An 18,136-nucleotide genomic window follows, 5' to 3' on the forward strand; every position below is an offset into this window, starting at 1 on the left:
TTTTCACACCACAAATGTTCTGTTGCTGTCCCCCCCCTTTTGTTGCACTGTGGTGTAAGGGTGCCCCTTTAGACAGTAATAATCCAGTAACATTGAGGAAGCATCACAGAACAATGGAAAAATGAGTGGATGGTCCAGCATAAATCCACCATTGATGGACTAGTATTGTGTCAATGACATTTTGTAGGATTCACCTCCTTTTTTTTAAATCACCAACTTGGAGTGGGCATCATAAGCATTTTAACAGACACAAGTGAAATTAATCCTGGGACAGATACTCCAACCAGCAGATAGTGCCATTCTCTCTATAGTTGAGGACAGTGGTTTTCAACCAGTGTTCTGTGGAGTGTCTTGAACGATGGTCAGGGGTGCTGCATGCAACACTAGCCTCTGTCCCTCTTTCCTTCCTTCCTTCCTTCCTTCCCTCGCTCCTCTGATGCCCTCTCATGTCTCTGCCTCCCAAAGGCTTGCGGGGCTGTTCATTGCAGCAGCCCTGCCTACAAGCTCCGCAGGCAAATGGTGCCTCTCTCTTTAGGCAGGGGGGCAGCTGAGAGACCAGGGACAGGACTCCCAAGGAGAGGGGAGAGGACGCCTCCACAAAGGATGGTGTTTGAAAAAGGGTGAGGCTGCCAGCTCTGTAGGAAAGGGTGACATAACTGGGTTCCTGAGCCCCACCTCTGGTTGAGGAGCTGAATTCCACCTCCTGTCAATGGGGGTGTAAAGGTAAAGGGACCCCTGACCATTAGGTACAGCCGTGACTGACTCTGGGGTTGCGGCGCTCATCTTGCTTTATTGGCTGAGGGAGCCGGCGTACAGCTTCCGGGTCATGTGGCCAGTATGACTAAGCCGCTTCTGGTGAACCAGAGCAGTGCACAGAAACACCATTCACCTTCCCGCCAGAGTGGTACCTATTTATCTACTTGCACTTTGACGTGCTTTCGAACTGCTATCTCTGAAAGATTCTTAAAGGAAAAGTTGGCTTTTCCAGATTGTGCTCCTGCTCCAGTGCTCTCAGAGTCTATCTCTGTACCAAAGAGGAGCAACTTAAGCACCTAATATCACATCCAGAGGACCAGCAGCCCCTGTTTTATGTAATCATGGCACAGCAGTTGCTTGACCCGGTGACACAACCTCTCACCCCTGTAAGCAGCAAATGGTGTTTTTTTTTAATGGTGTTTTTTTTTAATGCACTGTGGCATCCCCTCAAAACCCAAGTCAGAATCAGGTGTTGTTGCTTTTTTCCTGTGAGGCAAAGATTATATATGATAAGGCAGTTGGATCATCAAGTTTGTCTTTGCTAAAACTGAAGACAAGATACAACATGTGCATGTGGGTGGGGAGGCCTGGATCAAGAACTGTTAAGATCATGCTGCAACATAAGCTAACAATGATGGTATCAAGCCTATTTCACTATCTTATCAAACCGCAAGCTGGCTCTGCTTAAACATTTTCATGACAACTTTCCTTTCCCCTTTTCCACTGGGGAAAAGTGATCTTTTGCTGTCTAAGCCCACATACATGCTAACCTGTTTGTAGCATTAAAAAGTGTTTCTCAATATGCAATTGTTCATGCTCGTCCTCAACATGCTCCTTTCAATCTAGAGCAGTGGTTCCCAACCTTTTTTTGGCCATGCCCCCACCTAAGCATCCCTAAAATCCTGATGCCCGCCCCCTCCCCCCATGACATATCATTCTTATTATTCAAAAAGTGAACTCCTATTCACGTGGAGGCAGCCTAAAAGGCCATTCACTGTTAATAACTCATTCTAGAATTTCCCCCATTAAAAATAAATTTGCTCCACATTGGGAACCACGGATCTAGAGTGATTCTAGATCCTGCCATCCACAAGGGTGAGTGTAGTTACTTGATACAACTTGAAAAGGTTACTCACACCTTTTCTATAGTGATTCTAGATCCTGCCATCCACAAGGGTGAGTGTAGTTACTTGATACAACTTGAAAAGGTTACTCACACCTTTTCCTCCTTGCACATGTTTCAGGTGAGTGAAGGAGAAAGTGGTGACACACCCACCCACAAGATCACTGAGCAGGTGTGAATACGTTCGCCTCCCATTCTCTAGTGAACCGTCAGAGAAGCGGTCTGATCCAGTGACACCAGATCTCCCAAGCTCAATGTCACCGACTACTCTCCTCACAGAGCCACAATTTTCAAGAGTGCCCTGGCAAGAGGGAATCCTTGTTAAACTTCTCTGATAATTGTTGCTCTGTGTGGAGAATAGAGGTCCCCCAACAGCTGTTAGTTCCCTTAACAAACTACGCTTTCCAGGGTTATTTTGGGGAAGCCATGTGTATTTAAAGTGCTATGGCACTGTTTCAAATGTATAGCGAAGACCGAGTCCTTGAAGAGTCTCTGGCAGAGTAGGCAGTGGATCAATTGTCTGACTCGGTATAAGGCAGTTTCATGTGTTCACCCTGATTTGTATGCTGAACATTCTCCAGGACGTGGTGAACCACAATGACTTAGTGGGCATTGAGAAGACCAGTTGCCATGAGAAAAATAATAGCTCACAACTGCTCCATCATGCAGTCATCACTATGCTCTTCAATCTGAGCAGGCTGAAAGCAAAGAGTAAGGTCACCGTAACTTCCCTCATAGAGCTTCAGTATGCTGAGGACAACGTAGTGTGCGCACGCTCAGAGGATGACCTCCAAACCATCCAAAATATCTTTGCAGAGGCTTACGAAAAGCTTGGCCCATCACTCAACATCCAAAAAACCAAAGTGCTGTACCAACAAGTACAAAATAACCCCTCCGCAGCGCCACAAATCCAACTCAATGGTGTAACGTTGGAAAATGTAGATCACTTCTCCTACCTAGGCAGTTATCTTTCCACAAGGGCCAACACTGATGCCGAAATCCAGCATCGCTTGAGCTCTGTGAGTGTGGCTTTTTCCTGATTGAAGTGCAGAGTGTTTGAGGACCAGGACATTCGCAGGGAAACCAAAATGCTTGTTTACAAAGCTGTTGTACTACCAACTTTACTATATGCTTGTGAAACATGGACCACTTATAAACACCATCTCCAACTCCACGAAAGATTCCATCAACATTGTCTCCGAAATTTTTTACACATCACTTGGGAAGTCAGGCGAACTAATGCCAGTGTACTGGAAGAAGCAAAGGTCACCAGTGTTGAAGCAATGATTCTTCAACATCAACTTCACTGGACTGGTCATGTTGTGCAGATGCCTGATGATCGTCTTCCAAAGCAACTACTCTATTCCAAACTTAAAAATGGAAGGCGTAATGCTGGTGGTCAACAAAAGAGGTTTAAAGACTGTCTCAAGGCTAATCTAAAAAAATGTAGCATAAACACTGATAACTGGGAAACACTGGCCTGCGAGCGCTCCAGTTGGCGAACAGCCTTTACCAAAGGTGTCATGGACTTTGAAGACACTCAAACTCAGGTCACAAGGGAGAAACATGCTAGGAGAAAGGCACACTTGGCAAACCCACACCGTGATCAGCTCCTGCCCGGAAACCAATGTCCCCACTGTGGAAGGACGTGTGGATCCAGAATTAGCCTCCACAGTCACTTACGGACTCATTTTTAAAACTGTGTTTATGAAAGACAATCTTACTCGGCTATGAGTGATCGCCAAAGAAAGAAGAAGAATGTAAAAACAAGTGTGTGAATCATCCTTTCTTTTTTCTAGCTCCAACAAAGGCTGTAGTCAAGTGTCACTTTCTGAAAATCTCAGTGATTACTATCAAATTGATATTGGCTGGACAAATAAATATAGCAAAATTATTTCTGGACTGCAGATGGGATATTGTGTGCTTGACTATTCCTCTATGGGAATGGGGAAGAACTAATCAAAGGTTAAAAACAAACATACACTAGAAGCCATCTTCTTGACTTCTAAATTTCTGTTTTGGGGTTATTATTTTAAAAGTGGAGGAGCACTCAATCATGTAATTCCCCACGCAGCTGCAGTCTAATGGAAGTCCAGTTACCTGGACTTCCTGTTATCTGCTACTGATGGGCTGGGTTTTTATTTTTTCTTTTCTATAATCTGAACTTTGTTTGGCTTTCTGCTTTATTTGGTAACTGGTTTTTAACATTTTGTATGAATTGCTTTGAATCTTTCAAATTGATATGGATTGTGAAGGAAAAATGACCCCCGCCAAAGAGGAAATGTGGAGGTGCCCTACAAAGTACGGGGGTGGGTGGGTTTAATAATGATAGGTTCAAATATTTTAAGACAAGTCCTTTGCACTGGGCCCTAGATTTCCTGGCCACCCTTTCTCAAACATGAAAAAAGGTTTTTGAAAACAACTTTGCATTCAAGGCAGTGAGCATGCTGCAAAGTGCGAGCCACTCATCCTATTAATTTGCTCAGAGATCTAAATTTGCATTCATTCATACACATTAGCATTTGCAAAGTCTATGCAAATCTGCATCATGAGCTTGTTCCGAGAGTCCTTTTAAAGACCTAGCAACGCCCTTACTTACGTAGTACTGTAGCATAAAGCTGCGGCGATTGAAAGGAAGCAGTATCGAGCTTTATTTTGTTTTTACCTGCTTGCTGTGTTTGCTTTAAACTGCGCAGCTCCACGCTAAGCCCTATACACGGAGAACAGTGTACATGAAGTATAGTTCCCACTTCACAATCCCCCCCCCCCCAAAAAAAAAGGTGGTTAGCAGCTACACTTTAGAAATAAACGCTGCGGTTTGATTTCCCCTGTCCCAGAACTTTGGCGGGGCGTTGCTGTTGCCGGAACTGCAACAACTTCACTCCGAGCCCCAGCCGCTCGCTTTGGGGCTCGTCCGGGGCTGCCCACGTGAGATCCTACCTGGGGGAGCAAACCCCGTCGAGCAAGGGGGGGGGGACTCTGTCCCGCGGAAACGCGCCGCGTGCCTGCGTAAAACAAGTGCCTCGCTTTCCCGGTGCCAGATGTGGCAGGCCGATGCGCCCGCCGCGTGCGTAAAAACCTTTATTTCCTAACCTCACCCCACCCCAAGGGTCTGCGCGTTGTTGAGGGGCACAGAGCCTGGATCCGCGGGGGAAGCAAGCGGCGGACCCACGCAGCCGGCGAGGCTGGCTTTTCCTGTGGCTTGACTTCGGGACACTTCTCCCAGTTGGGCGAGGGAGTGCAACGCGCCGAGCTCCGCCCCTTTGCGCGAACTCCCGCGGCCGCCTGCTCGGCTAAGCCGCCGCTCAGAAGCCTTGCGCTTGGTGGCGAGGCGGGCGGGCGGGCGAAGGAGCGAGCACATCCCGAGGGAAGCGGCCAGGTCTCCTGCCCTCTCTCCGCGTATGGCTCTGGGCAAGTAAGCGCGCTCGCTCCTCCCTCCTTCCCGGGATCGCCCGGGCTATCATGCGCGCCTCTCCGTGGGCTCTCCAGGGCAGCTCGCCGGCCAAGTGATCGGTCCCTCCGCGGCGCGCTCGGCTGCCCCTTCCTTTTTAATGCGCGGCTCTTTCGGCCGGCCGCCTCTCCCGCCGCCGCCCAGCCCGCCGGCTCCCGGGCTCTGCCCCCCGTGACGGAGATGCGCGCGGCGGAGGCGGCTGCCGCCCGGCTGCTGGTGTGGCTCCTCTTGGGCGCCTGGGCTGTGGAGCTGCGCTGCGCCCTGGCCGACTTCACGCTGGAGAACGAGGTGCACTCCAGCTTCATCCACCGGAGGCTCCGCAGCCAGGAGCGCCGGGAGATGCAGCGGGAGATCCTCTCCATCCTGGGCTTGCCCCACCGGCCGAGGCCCCATCTGCACGGCAAGCACAACTCGGCGCCCATGTTCATGCTGGACCTCTACAATGCCATGTCGGTGGAGGAGGAGGGCGCCGGAGGCAGCGAGGGCGGAGAGGGCTACTCCTACCCTTACAAGCCCATCTTCAGCACCCAGGGGCCGCCCCTGGCCAGCCTGCAGGACAGCAACTTCCTCACAGAGGCCGACATGGTCATGAGCTTCGTCAACATGGGTGAGTCTCTTGGCTGGCAGGGAGAGGGAGAAGGGGCTTGGGGAACCTTGGGAGACGACACTTCCTCGTGGCCTCCGGAAGCCAGGAGGAACCTGTGGGGTGGTGAGGCCAAGTGGCTGGCACCAGCAATGCAAGGGCATAGCAGCCCAGGCCTGGCATCCTGGGCAGTTCCTGTGGCATCCATGTGCCACCCTGTAGGGCCTTTTTGGGCAGACACCTGCTGAGGGCTTCTCTAGCAGCAGGCAGGAGCCATTTCCCCCAATTCTACCCCCCTGCCAATAGTGGTACTCCAGGGCATTGTGGGAAATTGCAGTGACCCAGAGGGATGGCCCCCCCATGAGAGGACATTTTGCCAGGCATCTCTTCAGACATGGAGCTAATCTTTTTTTAAAAAAAACAACAACAACCCCGCTTGAACTCACCTGGAAGTATTTATTACTATCTCTTCAGTGTTTGTCCTGGCTTAAGATGCTGCCCCTTCACCCAGAAGTATTAGACTGGGCTTTAAAAATATTAACGCTCCACTAAAGCACCTTTGGAGGAACCCTCTAGTTACACGTATGAGACAGCTGTTAAAGGAAGGGTTTAGTGCAGCCCTTCTGAAGTGTTTTGATCTCCACCCCCCAAAAAGTTTATTTTAATTTCCGGGATCCCCCATCCTTGCACCAACCATCAGGACAGCAATCCTTGGTGTGCCATTCTTGTGTGCCTGCAGCCTGCTGCTGTTAAAGACCTGTTGATTGGGGTTCTTACCCAACGCTGGCATTTGAAAAGGCGATGGTGTTTGAAAAGCAGATTTATGATGCCTCTTAAATCTGCAAGCAGAGAAACATCTGAACAAATTAGTGGGTCTTTGCTAATTGGGTTGGCTAGATGGAGCAAGTGGAGGAACTGCTATCCTCACAAATCCAGTGTGAATCAGTTATGATCTTCTTCTAAGGGAGTGTGTCTTGAATGTCTTCTTCTAAGTGTGTCTTGAATGCTGAGAGAAGGATGGGTCCCTCCTCAGGATCCTGCCCCTCCTTATAACTTTCTACCCCTCCTAGGGCTAGGTGATCCATACTCAACAAGGTTGGTGGTGTCCCACAGCATGAGAGCCATTAATTTAATATGTAACCTGTCAGTTCTGAGTGATCTTCACATAGGTGCTTTTGCTTATTACTGAGTGTTTCTAGGATAGCCACCTGAAATACTTTTCCAAGGCCAAAGGTTTGGGCCATCAGCTGTCTTCAGCCCTTTCCCTGCAAAGAGAGCACTCATAGATTCACTTTAAGACTGCAATCGTATGCACACAAACTTGGGAGTGAGTGGTGCTTGAATGCATAGGACCAAGATGCATGGCAAACCATGGCATGTTCAAAAGGCAGATTAACCACTGAGTAGCAAATAGAGCCCTTTGGGTTCCACGCTTGCAACAGCCAATGTGGATTGCAAGCATCAACTGAAACCTTCACCAATGAGTGTGGATTTTTAAAAGATGAGGAAATTGCATCATTTTACTGTGCACAAGTGCTTAGAGCCTGGAGGTTACAGAATCTTGTGTATGGGCCCCTAATTATACTTTAATGTACATGTTTTGGTACCCAGTTCACAGTAGGGGTGGGTTACTTGTCTAGCTCTTTAAAAATCAAGTAAAACAGGGAGGGGTATGGTGCTGCTTTGGGGTAATTTAACCTAGAATAAAGACCTTTGTGACTCATTTAGGATTGTGAGAATAATTCCATATGCATGTGCTGAAAGAGAAATAATTTCTTTTCTTTTACTATGGAAGTACTGTATGGACAAAGTGTTCTTATGGAAAACAGTTCTGTATCAAGAAGTCTTGAGAAGTAGCTATCAAAAGGTAGTTCTCAGTTGTAGTTGCAACTGTGATGATTGATCATGTGGTGTTGTTAATTGTGGATTAATTAATCTCAATTAGTGTCATCTTGTAAATGCACTTGGGAGCTGGCTCAGAGAAATTTGCTGTGGCGACTTAGAACTCCTTGCTTCGCCTCCCAATCTTGTTTTGTTGTCTTTGCTGCTGCCTGAACAGGAATGCCACAATGTCCATCTTTATTTCTTTGCTTTAGCAGTGTTTGCCCGCATTTTGCCGTGAGGCTAGTTCAGACTTGGGAACCTGAACTGCGGCAGGCCACAGACTGCAACATATAACAGATGAAGGGGCTTAAACCACCTTTGAATAACTGCAGCATTGCTGGCGCTGCTGTAAATGGAGAAGTCCTGGTGGAAAAGGAGACACACACAGGCAGTATTTAAGCTTCTCCAAAGAGCCAGTTTTTGTAGGATTGCTTGTGGGGTTTCATTTCTTTTTCAGGCTGCAGTCCCCAAACCTCTTATTTTAGAGGGATTCTATTTAGACCAGTGGGAGAAGTCTGCAGTAAGTGGGTTGTGATCTTAATGACCCCAAGAAAGGTTCTCTAGTAAATCCTCATTTGCTGTTCTTTCTAATGAGCTAGCCTGGGTTGCCAGCCCGTGCTCTTTTGGTGAGCACATGTGGATGGGTTTATGCAAATTAAATGGAAGTTGTCACTTTTCGGCTTGCGGTTGGCTGAGCCTTTTTAATGGGATGTGGTCCTCCAATGGGGATTTCTCTTTGTGTGCTATGGGTCAGAATAAACTGGCTGGATATGAGTAGAACACTCTCAGGGGCAAGCTGTCTATTTAAAATATATAATTATAGGCACCAGTTTTGCTGTATCTGTTTTTAGCCTGTGTCACATGCATCTGTGAAACCACCGCATGTACAGATTGCAACTCTGTGAATCCAGACCAAATCCAAACAGAAGTTCAGAACAGCCAAGAGCTTTAAACGCAGTCCCAGGCTCCCCCCAGTGCCCTCTACTCTGCAGCTCACATTTTAAACAAGAAGGGACTCCCTGGGAATTTGAAGGGACACACCCTTTGAAGATGAAATGATAATCTGACTCATCTTTGTTGTTGTGTTTATGGGCTCTTTTGCTTAAGATTTCATGATTGTCCAAATGACCACCAAGTAAGACTGTTGATGATAAAATGATGGTTTTGGAAGAGTCTTGTGAATAGTCTGCAAGGTGCGGTTGCTGGGAGATAAAAGGCTAAAGAGGTGCCACTTCTAAGTAGACCTGAGTTGGGGGTGTCAAATCGCCACCCCCAGGCCTCTTCAGGACTTTTCTGAGGTCACACCTCTTATCTCCAGGCCAGATCCTTAAGTAAACCTGCTCTGTATTGCCTGAGTAGAATGTTTCCTTTAACTGCGATGATGCTGGCTTGGATCAATGGCAGTGAGATGGGTGTGGGTGTATGCACTATACAAAAGTTAGAGGCATGCCCGCTTTTGCCTCTAGGTCCTGCGCATCACTTGAATGTGGCCCCCAGAAGGTTGCCTATGATAGTATGTGGCTCTTGGGCTGACAAGGGTTCTGCACCTCTGCTTTAGACATTGTTGTTGAACCTGTATGGAACTCCATTGTTGGGAATCCTTTCTAAAACTTGGGTTTGGTAAGGAAAAACCCCATACTGAGCTGAGCGTCTGAACCAAGATTCTTCTTCTCTGTGCGGAGATCAAGTATGCTAGTAAAAGAGAATCACCAGGAGCTTGCCATTTTATGTATGTCATTGTTTGTACACTGGGTGATATGCATCTGATCCTTGTAATTGTTCCACCCCCTCTTTGATGCAGAAGGATCGTGGCAACTGGGTGCACGCACACTGGCGACCATGTGAACCTGCACGGAGTTGTTTATAAACATGGTGTGTATGTATGTAGATGTGTGTCTGTGTGGATTCATGTGCATAAACACAGAGAGAGCCAAAATGTTCAGGCACACTTTCTAAATCCAGGAAAACCAGGACGAACTTATAAACAGTGAAACTCAATTCATAGAATCTAAGGATAGCTCAGTCTGCAGAGCATGAGACTTTAATCTCAACCCAATCCTGTGCAGGCTTACTCTGAACTAAACACTGCTGTCTTCAGAGGAATGTGGTCCCACATAAGTGAGCAAAGGAGTGCAAAACTTAGAGCTGCTTTGCATATACACATCCGTCCCTTGGTGGCTGCAGCAGTGTCAAGCAATGACTTGTTTGTGTCATTGTTGAACACCGCAGATAGAAATGTAGTATTCCATTCAATCAATTCCTTGCTTTTCCATGGAACTGTGTATCTGAAGAAGTGTGCATGCACACGAAAGCTCATACCAAGAACTGACTTAGTTGGTCTTTAAGGTGCTACTGGAAGGAATTTTTTTGTTTTGACTATGGCAGACCAACACGGCTACCTATCTGTAACTGTATCAGATGGTGAGCAATCAAGAGATGCAAATGAATGAATGAAATAGCTCACATTTTCCATTGTTTATTTCAGGGGTGGGGAACCTCTTTCAGCCCAAGAGGCACATTCCATCCTGGGCAGCCTTTCAGGGGCCACATACAAGTGGTGGGTGTGGCAAGAGGCCAAGTGGGCATAACAACAGGTGTGACTCTTACCTTTGTAATAGTAGGCTATTTTCCAGCATGCGAAAGCCAGAGATTTCTGCATGTGAAAGTCAGAGATTTCGCTCCCCCCCCCTCAATTCTCGGTCTTACACCTAGGCAAGCAGAGGCAAGTATACATCCCATCCTAGGAGGATCACTTGAGGAGGTTTCATTTTTTTATATATATAATATTTTATTGAGTTTTACACAAAAAGCATAAAAAAGCAAACATTACAAAAGAAAAAAAGAAAGAAAATCGTGAACAAAAATATAAAAGAAAAAGAGAATTTTAGCATGAATAAAAAAAAAACCTCCCTTTCCAATTATAGCCTTCAAAACCTTATTTTCCTTACTTTCACCCGCCTCCCGATCTTGTATTCTATGTAATAATTAGTTCAGCAAGATCATTCTTATTCATTTTCATTCTTAGTCCCTCCCTTTGTACTCTTTTTTAACTTAATCACTAGAACCCCTTATTTTCCTTTTCAATGTTCTCAACATTCAAAAATTTTACAGTGTTTTTGTAGGTAGACTTTAAACTTCTTCCAGTTCTCTTCCACCTGCTCTTCTCCTTGATCTCGAATTCTGCCGGTCATTTCAGCCAGTTCCATATAGTCTATTACTTGCATCTGCCATTCTTCCAAGGTGGGTAGATCTTGCGTCTTCCAATGCTTTGCAATGAGTACTCTTGCTGCTGCTGTAGCGTACATAAAAAAGGTTCTATCCTTCTTTGACACCAATTGGCCGACCATACCCAGGAGAAAGGCCTCTGGTTTCTTCAAGAAAGTATACTTAAATACCTTTTTCAGTTCATTATATATCATTTCCCAGAAAGCCTTAATCCTTGGGCACGTCCACCAGAGGTGAAAGAATGTCCCTTCAGTTTCTTTGCATTTCCAACATTTATTATCGGGCAAATGGTAGATTTTTGCAAGTTTGACTGGGGTCATGTACCACCTATATATCATTTTCATAATATTCTCTCTTAAGGCATTACATGCCATGAATCTCATACCGGTGGTCCACAACTGTTCCCAGTCAACAAACATAATGTTTGTTCACTTGAGGGGGTTTCAGGGCAGCAACAGTGTGGTGTGAATTGTAGAGTTGGAATGGCCCATGAGCATCATCTAGTCCAGCTTTCTGCAATGCAGGAATCTTTTGCCAAACACTGGGCTCAAACCCATGACCCTGAGATTTAAGACTCTCATGCTCTACTGACTGAGCTATCCCAGCAGTTAAGTGTGCAGCTTGAGGAGAGGGGATGTCGCTTAGATAAAGGTTATATAATAGTAAGAACATAAGGAGAGCCTTGCTGGATCAATCCCTTTCCCAATAACCCTTAACGTGAAATTTGTCCTTTTACTGCCCATTCACACAGTTTGGAAATATCATTTTGGATCTCATTGCAATCCCCCTTTCTTTTAAACTACTCTGAATAAATTTGGTATCAACAGCAAACTTTGCTACCTCTTTGCTCACCTCTTAACTCTAGGTCATTTATGAACAAGTTAAAAAGCACAGGTCATAATACCAGTCGGGTGTGTGTGTGTGTGTGTGTGTGAGTTCACTTTCTAAATCTCTCCATCAGTAGAAGTAGATAAACACAGGTGGCAGTTCCAGAGAAACAGCATGCATTATTTGTTTCCTAAAAAGCTAGCTGACTTTCCACAAATGTCTTAGAATCCTCATCCATTATCTCTATGTAAGCAAAAGCTACAGGAGTCTTGTGTTACAGTTTGAAATATTTTAACAAACCATTTCATTTGAGAGTTTAAGCAATATCACACAAATTGTAACCCAGAGAAAAGTGTAAAGCTTCATTTGAAATGCTGAATAGAAAGCTCTTCTTTGTCAGGTCCTGTTTCGGAAGAAATCACAGCTTACATAAAAGCAGACAACATGCTTCAACACTATGCAGGTTGATGGGATGAAGTTAAGATAATTGCATGTACATTGGTACCTTGGGTACCTCGTTCTGGAGGTCTGTTCTTAACCTGAAACTGTTCTTAACCTGAAACACCACATTAGCTAATGGGGCCTCTTGCTGCTGCCGCGCCGCCGGAGCACAATTTCTGTTCTCATCCTGAAGCAAAGTTCTTAACCCGAGGTAATATTCCTGGGTTAGCGGAGTCTGTAACCTGAAGCGTATGTAACCCGAGGTACCACTGTATTATATTGGGTCCAAACCCAACCCCTTCTTGGGCCAGCATATGCAATCAACTGGGTTTCTGTCCCCCCCTTGAGCTGCTTAAGGTTAGATGAAGGGGCTGTGCCCCTGATGCTACCTTTTGTGTTGAAAAAAATCCCTGCACATAGAAAAATACCATATCAGGGAGAAGGATATGCTCAACTTTTCCTCCTGATGGGCTAATTTTCTATGGTGTAGGCAGTTTGCTTTATGGCAGAGCACCCAGTCGCTCCTCTGCTGCCTGCTGATTGTAGAGACCAGTCTAATGCTATACTGCAGGAGATGCTCTTCAAGAAATCATGGTGCTGTTATAGTTCTATTGTGTTTGCCTTCTGTTAGCATGGTCTGTCATTAGTAAGATGATAGGCAAGATCCAATCGTTTTAACATAGACAGGTGGAACTATTAGCAACAAGGCACTTCTGAGAGTTTTGTCTGTATGGTTTTGTTCCCCTGTCAACAGTGCATGCCAGGACGAGTTTAAGAAAGGACATAGATCCATAATAGCTTTCTTCATCCATGTGCACACCTTTCATCCCATTGTAGCCTCAGTTCTTTCATCTCCATGGGACAAAGGCCAGCTTGTTTATAGACTTCTTAATGAATTAAACTAGTTGCTAGCCAGCCTATATAGCGAAGCACAGCACCTGCTTTCAGACATACAGATTTCTATTGACAGTGGAAATTAGAAGATCTTTTGTGAGGTGGTGTTCCCCCCCTTTAAACTGAAGGGTTTCTATAGTGATCTTTTAAAATTGCAGCCTGTATTAAACTGTGTGCCTTGGTTTTGTAAGAGATACTCTTGTGGGCATTGTATTTCCCAGGTAGGGTTTTGTTACATACGTCAAACTAGCGCAGCAAGTGCCATAATGCCAGAATGTGCATTGCAGCAGAGAAGTGTCATAGCACTGTGGAAGCCTTTGCAGTTCCTTTTCCTTTTTTAAAAGTAAGTTAAGTACAGAACATAAATAAAATAAATGCAGCCCTCAATAATTGCAACATATTGGTACACATTAACTGATTTCCTTGCAGTTTTCTACCTACCCCTTTGCGTGTCTGGTCATCGGGAGAAGGAGTTTTTCAAGGAGGTACTAGGTGGGCAAGCTTTGCAAGGATGGCAGAAGATCTAAAAGATTTTGCATTTGGAACAAATGATCCTTTATGAGAAGACAGAGTGGCTTTGTAACTTGCAAGGAAGCACCGAAAGATGGAGAACCAGCAAACGACACTTATTCTTTTCTTTTTGTGCTCAGTACAGTAAAGTGTAGTTGGGGAATGTGTGAGGAGCTGTGTATCCTCCGATGCATAGACAGCCACAGAGGTGATGCATGACTTTCCCCTCCATTGGTTACACTGGAATTGCAGAGAGAGAAAGTGCAATGGTCATATGCTTCCTTGCAATGTGCAAAGCCACCTTGAAAACAAACTTTAGTTATTATGGAAACCACAACAGTTTACTTGTCGTGACTCACACTGGCGAACCTGGGCTTTTAGCTTGATGTAGGTATTGAAACTTCACTGTTAAAGAAATCCTGTCCTACTGAGTGACAGTTCCCATAATCTGCAGATCATTGTTTAGTGCGCACAATTCTCCGAACTGCCATCATAAGGGCAAAGGAAACGGGAAATACCGGTGTGCATTGATCTTTGCTATTCTTTCCCCTAATATGGCAGTTATGGATGCAAGTCTCTAGCACTAGCGTGCCAGCAAAACAGTGCAAGTTGGGTTTATGGGAGTATTGACCCTGCCTGCTCTGCCAGTAACACCAGAGCGCCACATGGCTGCTGCAGCAGCTAACAGCTCTTTTTCCAGCCCCTTAAACAGATGTGGAACTGAAAAACAGTAGTGATTTGACAAACCATGCAGAGGAAGGCTTTCCAAAGGTGTGGAACCACCACTGACAAGACACTGATCCATTATGAGGGAGGGTACATTAACTGAAGGGGGAATGGATTCTTTTTTTGGGCAGGGGAGTTGTTGATGTTTGAAGTTGAGATCTCATCTGTTACACTGTTTGTAGCCCTGGGCAAGTTTCCACCTTGCTGAATATTCTTTTTATGTAAGCCAATCAAATGCCTTTGAGAAGCTTACAAGCAGGTATGAAGTCAATAGCCCTTCCCTGTTCATGATGGAAATGTTGGTTGTTAGAGGCACCAATTGCTCTGGGTTCCTGAGGGCAGCTGGGACATAGAACAGAGGAAGCCGCCTTATATTGAGTCAGACCAGAGGTCTATCTAACTAACTTATCTATTGTTTACATGGATTGGCAGCAGCTCTTCCCACCCTTACCTGAAGATGGCAGGGACTGAATTTGGGTGCCTTACCCCTGAACGGTGCTCCTTACCCAAAGCTGATGGACGGTTAAATCAGTTTTACGTTTGTGGTGTAATATGCTCTTAGTGTGATGATTTTGGCCCTTATTCCTGCTTCCTCTCTTCTCTTGTTCCTTTTCCTTGGTTTTTCCTATCTGGCTCTCTGCTTGTTGTTGCCCCTCCTCTTTTTCACACTTGCATATTCCAGATAAAGCATATTGCAACATGCATTTGAAGCACATTACTTCCCCAAAAGAATCCTATAGTTTTCCCCCTGACAGAGCTACCATTTCCAGAACTCTTTAAAAACTACAGTTCCCAGCAGCCTTTGGGGGGAAGCCACGCCCTTTAAACATGCATGGAATATGCTTTAAATGTGTCGCGTGCAACTGTCCTCCCTTCCTTTCCTCTAGCTCCCTTCCTGGTGGCTGAGACCCACACTCCATTGTTGTCCTGTGCTGGGCGGAGCAGTGCTGCACCCTCAGGGAGGTCTTTGTGCTCCATCCTTTCCTTTTCAACTGGCTCACCTTCCAGCCAGACTGCCAACACCACAGCACACTGGAGACGACTCCTCCCTGAACTCTCATCACAGTAGCTTAGCCCGAGAGAAGCTTGGCATGAGCTCCCCCACCCCACCCTGACATTGCAGCAGCTGGGATTGGGGGATTGGACTCTAACCATTGCACCACACTTCTGCCGCTTTTCCTCAGGTGTGCTGCTTGGGAGCTGTAGTAAGTCTAATGGGAAGTAGGGAACTGAACACCATTACAATCACCTGTTCCTTTCGGCTTAGTTAAAAGCAGTATGCAAGGTGCTTGGCAGTTGCCCAGCCACCACCAAAGGACTCCCTCCCTCAGAATAGGGCCCCCAGGCCAACTTCTAAGATTGATGGTTTCCCCAGATCAATAGGTAAGTGAAACCCCAGTATTCAAGGAGAGAACAATACCATCCCACCTCCCTCAGACATGCAAAATAACCTGAGGGGTGTGTGGCGATACTTGCCTTCTGCTTTAGAGGACTGCAATCGAAACATAGCCATCCCAGGGTGAAACTCTGTTGCAAACTCTGTCTTTCTGTTGCAAATTGAGGAAGGACCTCGCCCTTTAAAACAGGGGTCAGCAACCTTTTTCAGCCATACCTCCCTCAGACTATGTGGTGGGCCGGACCATATTTTGGAGGAAAAAAATGAACGAATGAACGAATTCCTATGCCCCACAAATAACCCTGAGAGGCATTTTAAATAAAGGGACACATTCTACTCATGTAATAACATGCTGATTCTTGGATCATCCGTGGGCTGGATTGAGAAGACGATTGGGCCGCATCCGGCCTCCGGGCCTTAAGTTGCCTACCCCTGCTTTAAAATGAAGAGTAAATCTTGGCTGCTGCTAATGAGAATCAAAAGGCAGGTGGTTGTTTGTTTGTTTTTAAATATATTTTGTTAAGGTTTTTGGAAGTCAGTTTAAGATGGCTTTAGAGGAGGATTAGGCTGTGAACGGCTCCTGGTCACCAGTCATGATCCTATCTCCAGGATCAGTGAGCTTTTGAATTCCACTCACTGGGGAACAACGCCTTCAGAGTGCTGTAGCTCTCAGTCCTACTTAGCAGGGTCCCTGGTTGGCTGCTGTGGGAGTCTGGGTTGCTGGACTGGATAAGGCTCTGGCCTGGTCTAGTTCAGCATCAGGTTCTCACAGTGCTATGGGAAACCCGCAAACAGGACCTGAACGCAGCAACACTCTCCCCACTTGTGGCACCCAGCAACTGGGAGCGACACTTTCGCAATCCTTATGCCTGCCCCACACTAACAGATGGAGACTGTTTTGTGCTTGGTGACGTAAGGTGCAGGAAGGATGGGGCATAGCCAAGTAGCAAGGGATGTGCTGTAGGTAGCTCAGTGCACCTCCTTTGCATGCAGCAGCTCCCTGGCATGTCCAGCAAGAGCTGGGAGGGACTCCTGGCCTGAAATTGTAGCTGGCCACTGGTAGTACGTGTTGACAATACTGATCTAGTTAGACCAATGGTCTGACTTGGTTTCCTCTGCATATTTTCCCAGAATGTGTGTGGCTTTGCACATGCCCCAGCCCCTTGTCTGTTTATAGTGGTGTTGTTAGGGAAGATACTTCATTTGCACTTGTTATTTGGGCATATAAAGCCATGAATGGCTTGGGAACCAGGTAATTGAAAGAGCATGTGTCCCAGTATCGGCCATCTTGGACAGTACGATTGGCAGACGAGGCCTTGTTGGTGGTGATGCCACCAGGGGCTGCTTGGCTGGTGTTGACCTGTGACAGGCCCTTTCTGGTGGTGGCTCCCTTTTTGTGGAATGCCCTCCCTCTCTGGTGAAGTGTATCTTGCATTCAGAAGCAGTTTGAAAGCTTTCCTGTTTATAGGCATTTGATGGCTGAAGGATACTGTTCCTGACAACCCTGAGACCACGAGATGAGAGAATACTTGTAATTGTTTTTGGAATGTCTTAATTGTTATGTACTGAAGTTCTCACCCTGGGTCAGCAGGGGGATACTGTAGATAGTTCAGGTCCACATATGCAAATAAGGGATCGAAAGTGACGTTCAGTGATTGGATAGTTACAGAAAATGGTTACTGTTGCGTTCTAGGGGAGCTCTATATAAGAAGGCTGACTGAACCCTTCATTTCAGTTCTGTTCTGGCCTGTGAATAAACAAGAGCTGTTTGAAGAATCGCTGTGTCGTCTGATATATTCACCCACAACTTAACATTAATGATAACTGTTTCTGGTATTTTTAACTGCATTTGTTTTTAGAATCCTCCATGATTCCAGAATGGTGATACCCAAATTGGATATATTTCTGTTTCAGAGAACTGTTTCCGTATTGATTTCTCTGTGGACCTGCTACAAGTGCTTTATAGGTTTCAGAGTATTTTAAGGTACATGCTGAGCTCATAGGAAACACTGGTCCAGGCTGTGGGGGACTGTTACCTCATGTGAACTGAAAGGCACCCCTTCCACCCTGATCGCAGGAGATCAGGAATCCAGCTGTATTTCTGAGATGTTTGTCCATGATTATTTATTTCATTGATAAATCCCTTTGGGATTCCTTGGAACAAGGTTTGAAAAGCACCTCTCTAGGCTACAAAGGAGCCCATGCTGCTTCTCAGCAGGGTTCTGTGTGATGCTTGGAAACGCAGCTGGACCTTTCAGTAGTGAGAAGTGCAGATTTAACTCAAAGGTGGCCAAGTGATTTTATCTTTTATGCTTTTTA

The 18,136-nt window shown here is 46.0% G+C and overlaps 1 protein-coding gene across 2 annotated transcripts in view; it reads left to right on the forward strand.

The window, feature by feature from the left end:
• The first annotated feature begins 4,897 nt into the window (after positions 1-4,897).
• The window catches only part of BMP7 (bone morphogenetic protein 7), an 80,399-nt gene continuing 67,160 nt past the window's right edge, over positions 4,898-18,136 (forward strand). For both annotated transcript variants that reach the window (XM_081867908.1, XM_081867909.1), the window contains exon 1: positions 4,898-5,937. In XM_081867908.1, the coding sequence (XP_081724034.1) occupies positions 5,511-5,937 (427 nt within the window). In that variant the 5' untranslated portion in view covers positions 4,898-5,510. The remainder of the gene's footprint in view (positions 5,938-18,136) is intronic.

The sequence above is a fragment of the Podarcis erhardii genome, assembly GCF_964252035.2.
Source record: "Podarcis erhardii genome assembly, chromosome: 6".
Lineage (NCBI taxonomy): Eukaryota > Metazoa > Chordata > Lepidosauria > Squamata > Lacertidae > Podarcis > Podarcis erhardii.